The 12,865-nt window shown below is 37.8% G+C and overlaps 1 protein-coding gene across 4 annotated transcripts in view; it reads left to right on the top strand.

Moving 5' to 3' along the window:
- tox2 (TOX high mobility group box family member 2) overlaps positions 1-12,865 on the top strand; it is a 256,805-nt gene that overhangs the window by 39,507 nt on the left and 204,433 nt on the right. For 2 of the 4 annotated variants that reach the window (XM_055160673.1, XM_020939762.2), the window contains exon 1: positions 8,812-9,323. The exons of 1 other annotated variant lie outside the window; for it this stretch is intronic. In XM_055160673.1, the coding sequence (XP_055016648.1) occupies positions 9,231-9,323 (93 nt within the window). In that variant the 5' untranslated portion in view covers positions 8,812-9,230. Of the gene's footprint in view, positions 1-5,110; positions 5,203-8,811; positions 9,324-12,865 lie in introns of those variants that run through there. One more of the 4 variants, XM_055160671.1, reaches the window with a different exon arrangement.

Raw genomic sequence — 12,865 nt, 5'->3', positions numbered from 1 at the left:
TTGTTTAAGGTTTGTGATGGAAATGAAATGAATATTGATTTGAAATATTTTAAAGTAACGATCAGTGTTAATGTCTTGTCTGGAAAAGGGGGTAGATCACACTGAGATCTGATCTGATCTTCTTTCTGCACCTTTTCATTTATTTCTTGTATGTTATGACGTTATGACCTTTTTATGTCTTTTATACTTTATTAATGAAATAAGTAAATTAACACATAAATACAAAAATAATAATATTAATTTCTTACATTCATTTGGAAATTTGTTGGAAGTGATAGAATTTTCTGGTGTGACTTAGCTAGAGTGGCACCACCTACCGCCTCCGCTCAATTTCTCTTCTCTCTAGTGACTAGGTCAGGAATCGGAATACACTAGACAGTTCGCAAAAACCCCTGGAAGTGTGAGTTCGGGCACCAGCCAATCAGCAAAGAGCCATGCATTCTGTGTTGCCAACGATTCCAGAGATTGAGGATTTAAAGCCAGAACAAAGAGAATGTTTGAATTTTATCAAGGGGAAAGACGTTATTGCCTTTCTTCCTATGGGATTTGAGAAAATTTTAATATACCAGCTTGCCCCGTTAACGGCGCATTACATACGTCATGACCAAATAGTAGCGATTGGTTAAATGAAAAAAAGTACCCGCCTTCCATCACACAAACGAATTCTAACGCTGCTAGGACAGATGGTTTCTACGAAGTGAAACCAGCTGATGAATCAGGCTAGGTGTGACTTATAGATTTGCAGAAAAATAATGGCTAGACAGGTACATCTTTGTCATTCTTGGGTGTAACTACTGCTTTCAGGCCCATATGATCTTTTCCAGTTACAAGCAACCTGTATCTAAAAAAAACTAAAGATCAAACACTGAAAATATTTGAATATTTAACATTCTGAAATCTCCCCAAAGTCCATACATCGTCAACGGGCTCAGATAAATGGACTCATATGAAGAATCAGGCTCAATGCCACTGACTTAGATTTAGACAAACATTATTGATCCACAAGGAAAATTATTTGGACAGTAACTCATACATCACAATATAATATTATAACGTATTATAACATATTATAACGAGCATAAAAATATAAATGATAATGAAAAAATTCTAAATAAGTAGTAAAAATAGTGAGAGACTGATGTCAAATAGGGCATAATGATATAAATGTGCATGTAGAAGTAAAAATTAAATATAGTAATATAGTAATAGAAATATATCTCAGCTATATACAAGAGGTCATATGGAAAATCATGCAAATATGAAGTAATGATTGATTTACAGGACATTGGGTTATCTTGCTAAATATGTTTTTCTTCAACACATTTTTAGTCCACATTTATTTCAGTATAGATAATTTATACACCGTGAAATACAAATGCAAACACTAATTGCATTTTTTTTTTTTTTTTATTGTCAAACTTTACCATGACCAAAACCATTTTTGATAAGCTGGCAAGTCCTGAATGATACATATCAATCCGGTCCACACTCCCTCTGTAGCACCTCTAGCCACAGCCAATCAGATTTGTTTATTTCAGTAACAAAAGAGCTCATTGGTCACTCATCATCTCTCATGTCAGAGTTTAGACATGCTTTTCAGTCCATGTTGAGTTACCGTATTTTCCAGGCTATTGGGCGCGCTCTTAAGCCTCTAACCCGATCAAAAAACGCCAGAACGCCCAATCCACTCGGGTGTCCCAGCACGACTTCAGTAAACTACAAAACCGGACCACGTGCAGCGCATGCAAACATGCACAGAGCAGACAGTGACCGCGCAGCAGAACACACCCACAGCCACACTCATCACTCCATGCGGATGAGGAAAAGAACGGAGGAATGAACTGAAAAAGCGAGTGCAATGTGCCACTTTTAGCCACAACTGAGCAACTGAGTTACTGCGAACACGCCAACAATCCAGCGATGCCAGACAGCACCCTCCCTACACGCCACAATTGAACAAAGCCGAGAGTCACCGTGAACGAGCCAACCAAAGTCCAACTGACCCATCTAACTGTTGTGTTTCGTTTAATGCGCCTTTTAGTCCGGTGTAGTTTATTTGTAAATAAAAGTTCAAATATAGACCATTCAGTGACAGTGCACCTTATAATCCAGAGCACCTAATAGTGCGGAAAATACGGTGTATATTTCCCTTTCTTTTTATTTTCTCTTCATTTTTTCCTCATAAACAGCCATATTTGTTTTGATATGGACAGACCATGCACTTCCCTGATTGGCTAATCCACCCGTCAATCACTCCCATCTGAACCTGAGACTCAACTGTGTCCAGACTCACATCTTTGTAAAGTCTTGGAGTGTGCATTCTGTATCACAACATCTCATCCGTTTTTCCATATTGTTGAGGGCAAATCTTATAGTTTTAGGTTTCAGTTTTGGTTGCCATTCATTCTTATCATATCTAATTCTTTGTTGCATTTCTTTTTGGGCTTGAGACCCCCCACACAAACACACACACAAACACACACACAGGCACATTTCACTGTGGTCTTTGAATCAGATAGAAACATTAATCAATTAGACCATCCCTTTAAGGATCAGAGGCACACGGAGCATCCCCAGACTTTTAAATCCAGTCAAAGGCCATTTTCCCCCAATCTTTCTCTCGTCTTTTTGCTCTTGTGTGCACCCCCCACTCCTCTCTCTCTCCCTCTCCCTCTCTCTCTTTTCTTTCTCTCCTTTCATTCTTGCAAACCCATCCCCCCTTCTCATTTCTCATGTGCAACACTAGAGGAAGGTCGACGAATGAGAGGAAGATGAAGAGTGGGCTTTATTCATCAGAACAATGTGGATGGGTTAAAAATGAGAGAGGGACAGTGAATGCGTGAATTCAGATCAAATGTGAATAATGTGAAAAAAAGTCATGTGAAGGAGAGATGTTCTGTGTGGCATCTACAATACGACGGAGGAGCCTACTAATAAATAAATAAATAAATCAAATAAACATACAAATGGTAGGGCTGTTTATGCTGTTTTTCATCTATGTTATAATGTGTTTAATGTGCAAACCCTGCATATTTAGGCCGAGTTCTTCTCAAACTGAAAACACTATTGATGTTTGTGGGAATATAAGAAGTACTCCACTGTGTTTCTAAGCTTCATACACCTTCACTAGAATCATTTGGATAATTTTAGCCCTTGAATTGTCAATCTCTACTAAACAAAATGTAAGAGTATCTGTTAACGTGAAAACTACCGCCTCATGGCATGAAACAAAACACAACTCCAGGTATGTTTTTGATGAAGTTTCATCATTATAACATGGCTTAAAGCTTACAAGAGACAATTTAGGACCTTTAATTCATTTCCAAAGTATTCCTCACAACACTGAATTTACATAACAGTGCTACAAAGCTCAATATAATGAATGACTGGTGTCTGTGATTGTGAGAGTTGTACGAGGCTGTGTAGCAGTACCGCAGCAGTATAGTGTCCAGTGTTGGGGTCAGGCAGAGTTGGGGCAGGGCTCTGATGGACAGTGGTTTGAATGGACGATTGTGCAGAGGAACAAGAGACAACACGGTCTCATTATGGAGGGTCAGAGGCTGTAAAGGTGAGCAAAGGTTCACCGTGAACAGGCCTTTGTACCCAGACTCAAATGCACAATTCACTAGACTTAATGCAGGGAGGAGGTACTCACTGGCCACATAATCTGTCAGGTAATCACAAACAGAAGCTCCACCATATGGCATTAAACATACCTACTGTATCTCCATGCAGACTAGCTAATGAGAGTTACAGGTCAGATCTGTGGAGAGGTGACCCAGCTCACAGTAAGAATACATGTTTTTAAAGGGGTTCTTCATACAGTTAATGCAGTTAAGAGGCCCATATTTCACTATTTTCTGTTGTTTCCTCTTCCAAAACATACCACATGTTACCACCACATGTTAAACACAAATCCCGCATAATTAGCCTGAATTCTTCTCTCAAACTGAGGTACGTTTACATGATGATGATCTGAACAGAAGACGCAAAAGTGGTGTCGCGTCTTTACTTTTTATTTTGCGTTTAGACGAGCATTTTCAGGAGAAAATCTGCGTGCATACGGTGACGCAAAAGTGTGTCGAATTCAATGGGTATGTTTGTACTTAAGGCAAGAAGAGCATCTTTGGACATATGGAAGTTTTCATGGCATGCATTTTCGTCAGCTACTCCTTCCACAAAGTTGTCCTATCATCGGCTGGTTCTCCCAGGTCTCGTTCACAGCTGTCTGGCTCACGTGAGATGAACTGGTGCATCCAGAATTTGACAGCAGGGATTGCAGATCCTTCTCTGTTCAGTAACAGTATCTCTACATATTCTGTACCTTTGTTGGGATGCCTCCTGTAAGTTTACAGAGCAGTTTGAAGGTCCGACGCATGGAAATGATCCAACATGTTTGTTTCTGTGTACTTTATGTATGTGACGTAAATGCATACGTGACGTGAGCAGATCTGACCAGAGTTTTGCGTCTTGGGCAGTGTACACAGAAATGCTATGGTGGAGCGTATTCAACTTTTCCACTCTGAAGAGTGGTTTCAGATTTTTGTGTTTTTAAGTCCTCAAAATGCTGTCACCATTTACTTAAAAACGATAAAATATTTTGTCATTTTTACCTGCAGGTAAATGTGTAAACAGGCCCTGAAAACATTCTTTTCCACTTTGTGATATCATGTCGTAATAGAGGAAGTGCCCCACTGTGTTTTTAAACCCTTTACACCTTTACTAGAATCATTTGGGTAATTTCAGCCTTGGAAATGCCAACCTCTACTGAACAAATGATAAAAGGTAGCTGTTAACTGTTAATGAAAACTACCCCTTCATGACCTCACAAGGTGGAACAGAGCATTTTGAGCTTTGGAGATGCAGACAGACTAAAAATGCGGGATTACTCAAACATGTGTGAATGAAACAAAACACAACTTCGGTTATGTTCTTGAGGAGGTAACAACAATCTAACATGGCTAAAAGTTCACAAGAGTCATTTTTGCGTAATATAGGACTTTTAAATTTCCTGTTTTAGATGTCACCCTGAATTCATCACTATTCCGTCATCTTTATTATACCGTTCTGTTCACCGCCTTTAACCAGTGTCTTTGTTTTGTATCTACAGTCACAGTGGGTTTGAAGAGAAGTCATTAGGGATGCATGGCTGACAAGAAGCACGCTGTCTTTCTGAACCGAATTTTACATCAGAGCGAGGAGGTAAGAGTGAAAAATTATGTCGGTTATTGAGCGAAATTGACAACAAAAAGGTAGATTTATTCGCTCAAAGTCAAATGCAAAGTCATTTAAAAGCATTCCGCTCCATGGCAAAGTGGATACGATGAATCATAATATAAAATAAGGTAGTTTTTTTGCGTTGTTTTTACTAGTTTTATCTCTACTTAAAGTTGTTGCTCCACTTTAGGGACAGGCGAAGTGTGTTTTGTTGTCAATTTATAGCCATTAATGAGTCATCTCTGCCTAATGGGTCTATTGAACTGCTTCCTGTTTACAATTTACTTTCCTCCTCTCCGAACTTGGGCTGTCCTTATATGGCTTTAAGAGACAGAACAACACGAATATTATGAAACCCATAACAGTGAAAAAAAAACAGTGTTTATAAGAAAAGACACACAAAATTAGGTTAAAAGGAAACGTTGTGGCATAACATGTGGCTAGATTAGCATGGGGCTGTAGCGACTAAAGAAAGTACTCGGCGTGTAAAAGCTTTGACCTGTTTTGCAAAAGAAACCGCATCAATATTTTACATGAAATGACCAACAAAGAGACAGAGGTAAAGGACTGCACCTGTCTCCTGCACTTAGTAAAGCAAAGAACATATAAGAAAGTGGTATGGTTTTAACTGTGATTTTGTTTATTCGTTTAACAAAAGATAATGTAAAGGTGCATTGTGGAACATTTCTCTGAAGGGTGGAGGGTCAGTCAAATGCTTTTCTCTTTGTAGAGATGTTATTGCTTTGTATGGAATGTTTCACAGTATGGCATTAAATCTATCTGTCTTCATGGAGACCAAACAGATCAACATACAGGTCAGATCTGTGGAGAGGTGACCCCGCTCACAGACGCCAGTTTTTCTTGGTATTTTTGAGGTATAAATGTGAGGTAGATCTGTTTAGTGTCATACTGTGGAACATTCCAAACAGAGCAATGGCATATCCATAGAAACAAGCAAACAACCAAAAAGTTACACAATGCACCTTTAATAAATACTCTCAACAACTAAAAAAAGCTGTTGAAGTGGCTGTTTTTCGGGGTTTTTTTTGGCGGGGGCAGTTTTTTTCTTGGTATTCTGTCATTGTTTAATAGGTTTAGGCATTATAAGGCATTATTTTACTTCAGCCTAAAGCCTTTTGGTCATGATTTATGGAACTGTAGTCTATGGTTTGTTTCGTTTTGTTTTGTAGTGCTACAAAATGAAACTACTACTACTACTACCCGATCTTTGCTCTGGTTTAGTGACGTTTGTTTTGTCCTAATACTGGTATCGTAAAAGCAAATTCAAAATAAGACTTGTGTGCTCTTTGCATCTATTAAGCATGTTACTGTGTTGTCCAAGGACTAGGAAGTACATTGTTAGCATGCTAGTTATCTGGTCTCTGAAATTAGACATGCTGCAAAGCGTTTAAAATGAAACATGTCTTGTTTTACGACAATAAAATGTGATGAAATGATTTACTGCAGTAGATTACCAAACCAAAGGTCACTGGGTTGATTCCCACACGAAGTAAGTTCTGTCATTGTGCATTTAGGCAAGGCACTTTACCCACATTGCCTACTTTCAATGTGGTGTGTGCATGTGAGAGTTGGTGGGTGAAAGGGGGTCAGTGACAGATTGGCAACCTCGTTTCGTCATTCTACTTTGCTGGTACTCCTCATAATATATTGTATACGATCTATTATAACTTAGAGATTTAATACTAGTAGCAGAAGTAGTAGTAGTAGTAGTAGTGTATTGTAGTTTTAAAAGAATTAGAAAAAGAGAAGAATTATCTCTAGTGCCAGATATGAGCTCCCTCATCTCTTTTGCTTGGTATTTTGAACTGACCGTGGTTATACAGTTCACCTTGTGAGCTCTGAGCGTGGACAAACTGACCACAGACCTTCACATGCAGCAGGTGTGCTGACTCACCCATCTGGGGCTTGTGTTAAACCAGGCTGCACCCAAGGTTCTCTAGCACCCACACAGTAATAGCTCCTCTGACACAGACCTCAGAGCCAACCAAGGGCCTACTGAGAGCACCCAGTCTCTGGACAGGCTGGGTAACAACACACCGGAGATGGGATACATAGCACAATGACTTAAAACTATTTTTCCATGTATTTTTCTGTTTTGTTTTTGGATTTCTGTCTTTCTTGAAAACAGTCAGTCAGTGTATTAAAGATGCACTATGTGACTTTTCAGCTGTCTTTATGGAGCAGTTATTTCTTCATATAGGATTACATGTATCTACTTTCAATTTCACTATTTACAGGTTTTTTTATTAGTCAAAGCAAAAAAGTGTGTTACCTCGCCACAGATCTGACCTGTAACTTGGTCTGGTTTGATCTCTATGAAGATAGAAAGGTTTAATTACCATACTGGGAAACATTCCAGACAAAGCGATAACATCTCCATGGACAAAAGCATTTGATGGATGCTCCACCAGAAAAGTTACACAATGCACCTTTATGTAAAGTTTTGTGCACAAACACATTTTTACATAATACAGCTCTTTTTCTAATCTATTTTCTATTTAAAAACTACTTACAACGTACACTCCACCCTTTTCTTAAAACATAGAGCGCTGTAATGTTATTTCCCCTTTGTTCACATTTGAAGACATTGTTCTGCGTGTATCCTGTTGTGTGGGGCAGGTGTGTGTCTTTATGTGTACAAGAGTCAGAGCTGTGCAGGTTTTGTTATTGCATTGTCCACTGAGCTACAGAATAGTAAACAGACACACAAAATGAAATCTATTAGTCCATTATAATTGGTGGATAAAATAATGTTACATTCAGTAGATTTAATATGGAAAGAACACAAATCAAATTATGTTTGCAATGCTTGTAACCTGATATTATTATTGCATACAATTTTGCAACAATAAAAAAAAAAGAAAAGTCTACCAAATGAATACATAAAAAATACGCTGTATTCAGAGGAGGGTGGTACTCCTTTATGTTTACTCAAATAGATTGACTCACAAATCAAATTATGTTTCCAATGTTTGTAATCTGATATTATTATTTTGTACAATTTTGCAACAATAAAAAAAAAAATCTGCAACTTTGCCATATAACGATATGTCCAGACAGTTACTCTTTCAATTACCCTTACTTAACATAAACAAATACTGTTACCCTACTTGAGTAATTTCTTGGACCAATTATTTAGTGGCCTGCTTACTTGAGTAACGACAATACTATTAGTCAAGTAACGTTTTTTAACAGCTCTGCCTCTGTCTATATCACATATAACTATGTTTTAGCAGTGATTTATAATGTAACAATATAACGGCTTTTCACGATTCTTTCTTCCTACTTTTTTTTCTTGTAAGCATTCCTTTTATTCACGTTTGGCTCTTTGTTTGCACAGACGTAGCCAATTGTAAACAGTGCTTTTTTACAAATGTAGCCCGCATGCTTCCGGAGGTAACTTGACCCCGGTTTGGATTTGAACTCCGTGCCCTGACCCTCAATCAATAACCCCCCACGACAATGACCCCTTTTACGCACAGTACTCCCTCTGGCCAGTAGATGTCGCAGTCTTCTATACAACTGGGACCTGAGAGTAGCCTACCGGGATGGATACAAGCGCTCCCATATGACAAAGCTTCACCATGCCTGGAAACCTGGGAACAGGAGCACGGACAGCGTAGAGATATTTTTGCGTTTTTGCATCTTAACGTGATCCAACTGAGCAAACGCACTGACGCACAACTTCAGCGCGCACCTTACTCTTACTTAGCCAATTAAAACAACTACAATCTCGCTTTATTTCTGCTCGTAAGTGAACTTTGTGGAGATGGTGTAACCCGGAGCATCACCGCGCCGGACGCACAAACGAACGTGGTGCGAGGAGTGGACGACTGAACGCACTTTTAAAAACCTACTTTAGTTTGATACTCGAGGGATACGCGAGCGCACCAGCACCGCGAAAAAGAGAGACAGTGCGGTTGGAGACTAGCGAACAGAAGAGGAGAGAGAGCAGCCAGCAGCGCGCAGCTTTTCAGTCCGAGGAGCTTGAGATGGACGTGAGGTTTTACCCAGCTCCCCCTGCAAGCGTGGGCTCCCATACATTACCAACAGATTCCACTTTGGACTATTACCACTCTAACAAGGTAAACGCGCTTCTTTACTACTTTACGAGCGAGCTGTTGTGTTCTAGCGACGCGCGTAAAGGTGCTACGTTTTTGACCTAAGTGATCCGAGCTGTGGAGGATGACAAGTGTCGTACTTTTCGGTCCCTGGGGATAAGCAGTGGGGAATTAACCCAAAATCTGGTTTTGCTAACGCGCTTTGTGTTTATATGGAGTTATTATAATGCCACTACACCTGTTCTGCTTCGTGCATTGAACTTCGTTAAAATAAGTTAACGAGGATAAAGTGATGAAGCTCTGCGGCGCAAGTCTGTTGGAGCATTACGCATCCACGTTTTTTTTTTTTTTTTTTTTTTAACATATAAAAAAGAACAGAACTGGCTAGTTTAAAATCAATATATTCGAGCTATTCATTCAGTAAAGTACATATCCAGGAGGCTACACGTGCCAAATGCAAGTGTGTTATCTACTTTAAACAGAGATTCCCACATGGATCAATGCGCAATTAGTCTAATTAAAAAGAACGAATTTGCGTTTCAATTTGGCCATGTTAGCAATACTGTGTGCATGTGTTTAAAATATGCTTGGTCGAGTTTTGCTCTATAGATTTATTTATTTAATCTATTTCATTCTGTTATTCTACACAACGTACGATTTTTTTTTTTCAAGCTTTTCATTTCTGAATCCACAACTTAGGCTTGCTTTGTAGTTACATATTGCGCCACTAAACATGACCTTTGTAAGTAATTTGCATACAAAATGTGCATTACAATGAACCGTTTACGACACTATAGATTTGTGGGAACATAACATAACAGCCAAACCCTATAGCTTCACCTATGACAACTTTAAACAGTCTAACAACCCCAGTGTACATAGGAGCACACATAAGAGGCACATAGCGTTAAACATGCATGCTTTGAATACTTTGCTTGCCATAGCATCTGGAGCAGGGCCAGCGTGCTGCTAACGTTTGCTGATGACAAAGTGAAACGCTATCTCACAGTACAATATTTGAATTGTTAATCCCCTGTGTTCATATACACAGACAGAGAGGAGAGGAGAGGTTATATGATACAAGTGTCCACCGCTTTGCTCGTCCACTGTACTGCTCCAACTCTTGATACTTCTAATATAAGTCTGTCAAATACATCATTCTAAACTGTTTTTATTAAGATTACTGATAAAGCGAATCGGCCTGTCACTGTAATTATGAATGCTGACTTATCGTTCAGTATATGAAAGCTGGAACAGGATTTTTGAGTGGTCATTACTTATCGTGTGTGCATTTTCTTTGCACTATACTGGAAATGTTGGGTTATTTTTGGCTATATGATACAATTTAAGACCGAATAAATAACTCTAAGACTCATTATAGATGTAAAGTAAAGACTCAAGTGTTTCATTCAGCTATTTATGTGTTTATTTTTTTTTCAGTATTGTACATTTTGAATAGATTTAGTGGTTTAAATCTGCTTTTGCATCAATTAGTTTCAATATTATATCAAACTTAAATTGTTTTTTGTTGTGACAGGCCTTAAAGTGAGAAAAAAAAATCATAAAAGTATTTCAACTGCTGTGATTACGTTTGCAGTGTGTTGAAAAAGTAGGATTATGATTCTGCACAATATTAACAACTCTTAAAATTTGAGAGAAGACTGAAATATGAACTTAAATAAATACATAAGTTGATACAAGAATCCTGTGCATTTCAGATCATGTTTGTAGAAGTCTAAACTACAGGTACTACTAGCATGCAGTGTTTCTATAAAAGACATATTTAGGACATCTAATAGGACATCTACCTAAATAATTATATCCTTTGCGGTTTGAAATTTGAAAAAGTTACATTGCAATTCAACAGTGATGTTTTATGCAGCCCTGTACTCTTCCGCTGTCACCCAGAATGCCTCTGTGACCTTTCTTTTGTGGTTTGTTTCTGCTCCTGTTGGCTGCCAAACACAATAGCAGGTGTAATTATAATTAAAATCAGAATTAGTTTGGGTGTCTCTTATAGATTTTTGTTCTTCAGTATAGCTTTATTACACCATAACAGTCACTGTGCACATGTCGTTGGCAGTGGAGGTGAGTTTCAAGGTTTGGGCATCATATAACATTGTCATTATTACAGTAATGGGTTGGGCAAGATGTAGCAAGGTGCTTTATCTGATTCACTGCTGCAAACACCACATAAGATTTAGAATTTTTTTTTTCCTGTAGTTAGTTTAGTTAAATTTTTTTGCCATTTGTAGTTCAACACTAATTGGAAAAAAATGTGCAAAAAGCTCAAAGGGCACCACAAAGCATTAAAAACAACCACATGAATAGAAACAATAGAAACTCAAATAGTTTCTCTTTATTTATTTTTATAGTTGAGGTTCTGATCATTTGGAAGTTATTATGGTGACACTTGAGGCCTGCTTCCATGAGACTTTGATGTACATTTTTTAATAGAGGTCTGCCACCTGCTTGTTTTTATGTAGGTGTTATCGCTTTGAATGTTCCACAGCATGGCATTAAACATATCTACGGAAATGTGTTTGTCAGTGCATATTACATCATTGAGACCAACGGTAATTTTCACTTTTAGAAGTAGTCCTTTTTGTAAATGTTTATTTTGATTAGCCTCCAGTTTGCCAGTTTTGTTGATTCAATTTAAATCATTTTATTGATCTTTGCTTGGCCAGTCAAATCAGATAACGAGAATAATCACACAACCCATAAAAAACAAAAGAATTGGATCCGATTTTTTGAGTATGTTTATATGCACAAAAGAAATCTGATCAACACCTGATGACATGTCTGTTTATTAATAGATTTTTAGCATAACTTGCATTTGTAAGGCAAAGTAAAATTCCCTTTTTTGCATAACTTTCCTTATGAAAACCTGCACAGATGTGAACAATAAGAAAAGAAACTGCATTACTCACATCAGATGAAATTGTTTACTTGACATTACAGTAATCTGATAACTCAGAAATCAGATAATGAGCAGATTTTCCGTGTGCATGTGAGGTAAGTTTTTTTTTTTTTTTTTTTTTTTCATCATTGTTTTGAAGGTTTTACATTACACAAAATGTATTCTTGTGTGAGCTTTAATAATAATAATGCTGTTATCAGCTCAAAAACAGACCTGGAGTTGTGTTTTGTTTCATTTACACTTGTTTGAGTAAACCTGGTCTACATTTCCAAAACTCAAAATGCTCTATCCCACCTTGTGATGTCAGGTAGTGGTAGTTTTAAAGCACCTATCTTTTTACTTTTAGTTCAGCAGAGATTGGCATTTCCAGGGCTGAAATTATCCAAATGAAACTAGTGAAGGGGTATGGAGTTTACGGTGAAGTAGAACAGTGTTTTCTGTTTTAGAGAACTCAACCTAAATATGCAGGGTCTGTGTGTTAAAAATGTTGATGAAACATAGATCAGAAAATTGCATAATATGGGCTCTTTAAGAATTTACTCAATGCATATTCAGAAATACCCATATACATTAATTCCTGCCATACTACGCTTGGATTTCAGATACTTTTGCAAGTTTTTATCTTTATCTTATTCTAAAATGT

Source organism: Boleophthalmus pectinirostris, unplaced genomic scaffold (assembly GCF_026225935.1).
Source record: "Boleophthalmus pectinirostris isolate CB_2022bp ecotype Guang Dong unplaced genomic scaffold, ASM2622593v1 HiC_scaffold_3, whole genome shotgun sequence".
NCBI classification, from domain to species: Eukaryota; Metazoa; Chordata; class Actinopteri; order Gobiiformes; family Gobiidae; genus Boleophthalmus; species Boleophthalmus pectinirostris.
Note: the sequence above shows the minus strand (reverse complement) of the source record. Positions and strands in the feature narration are given on the sequence as shown.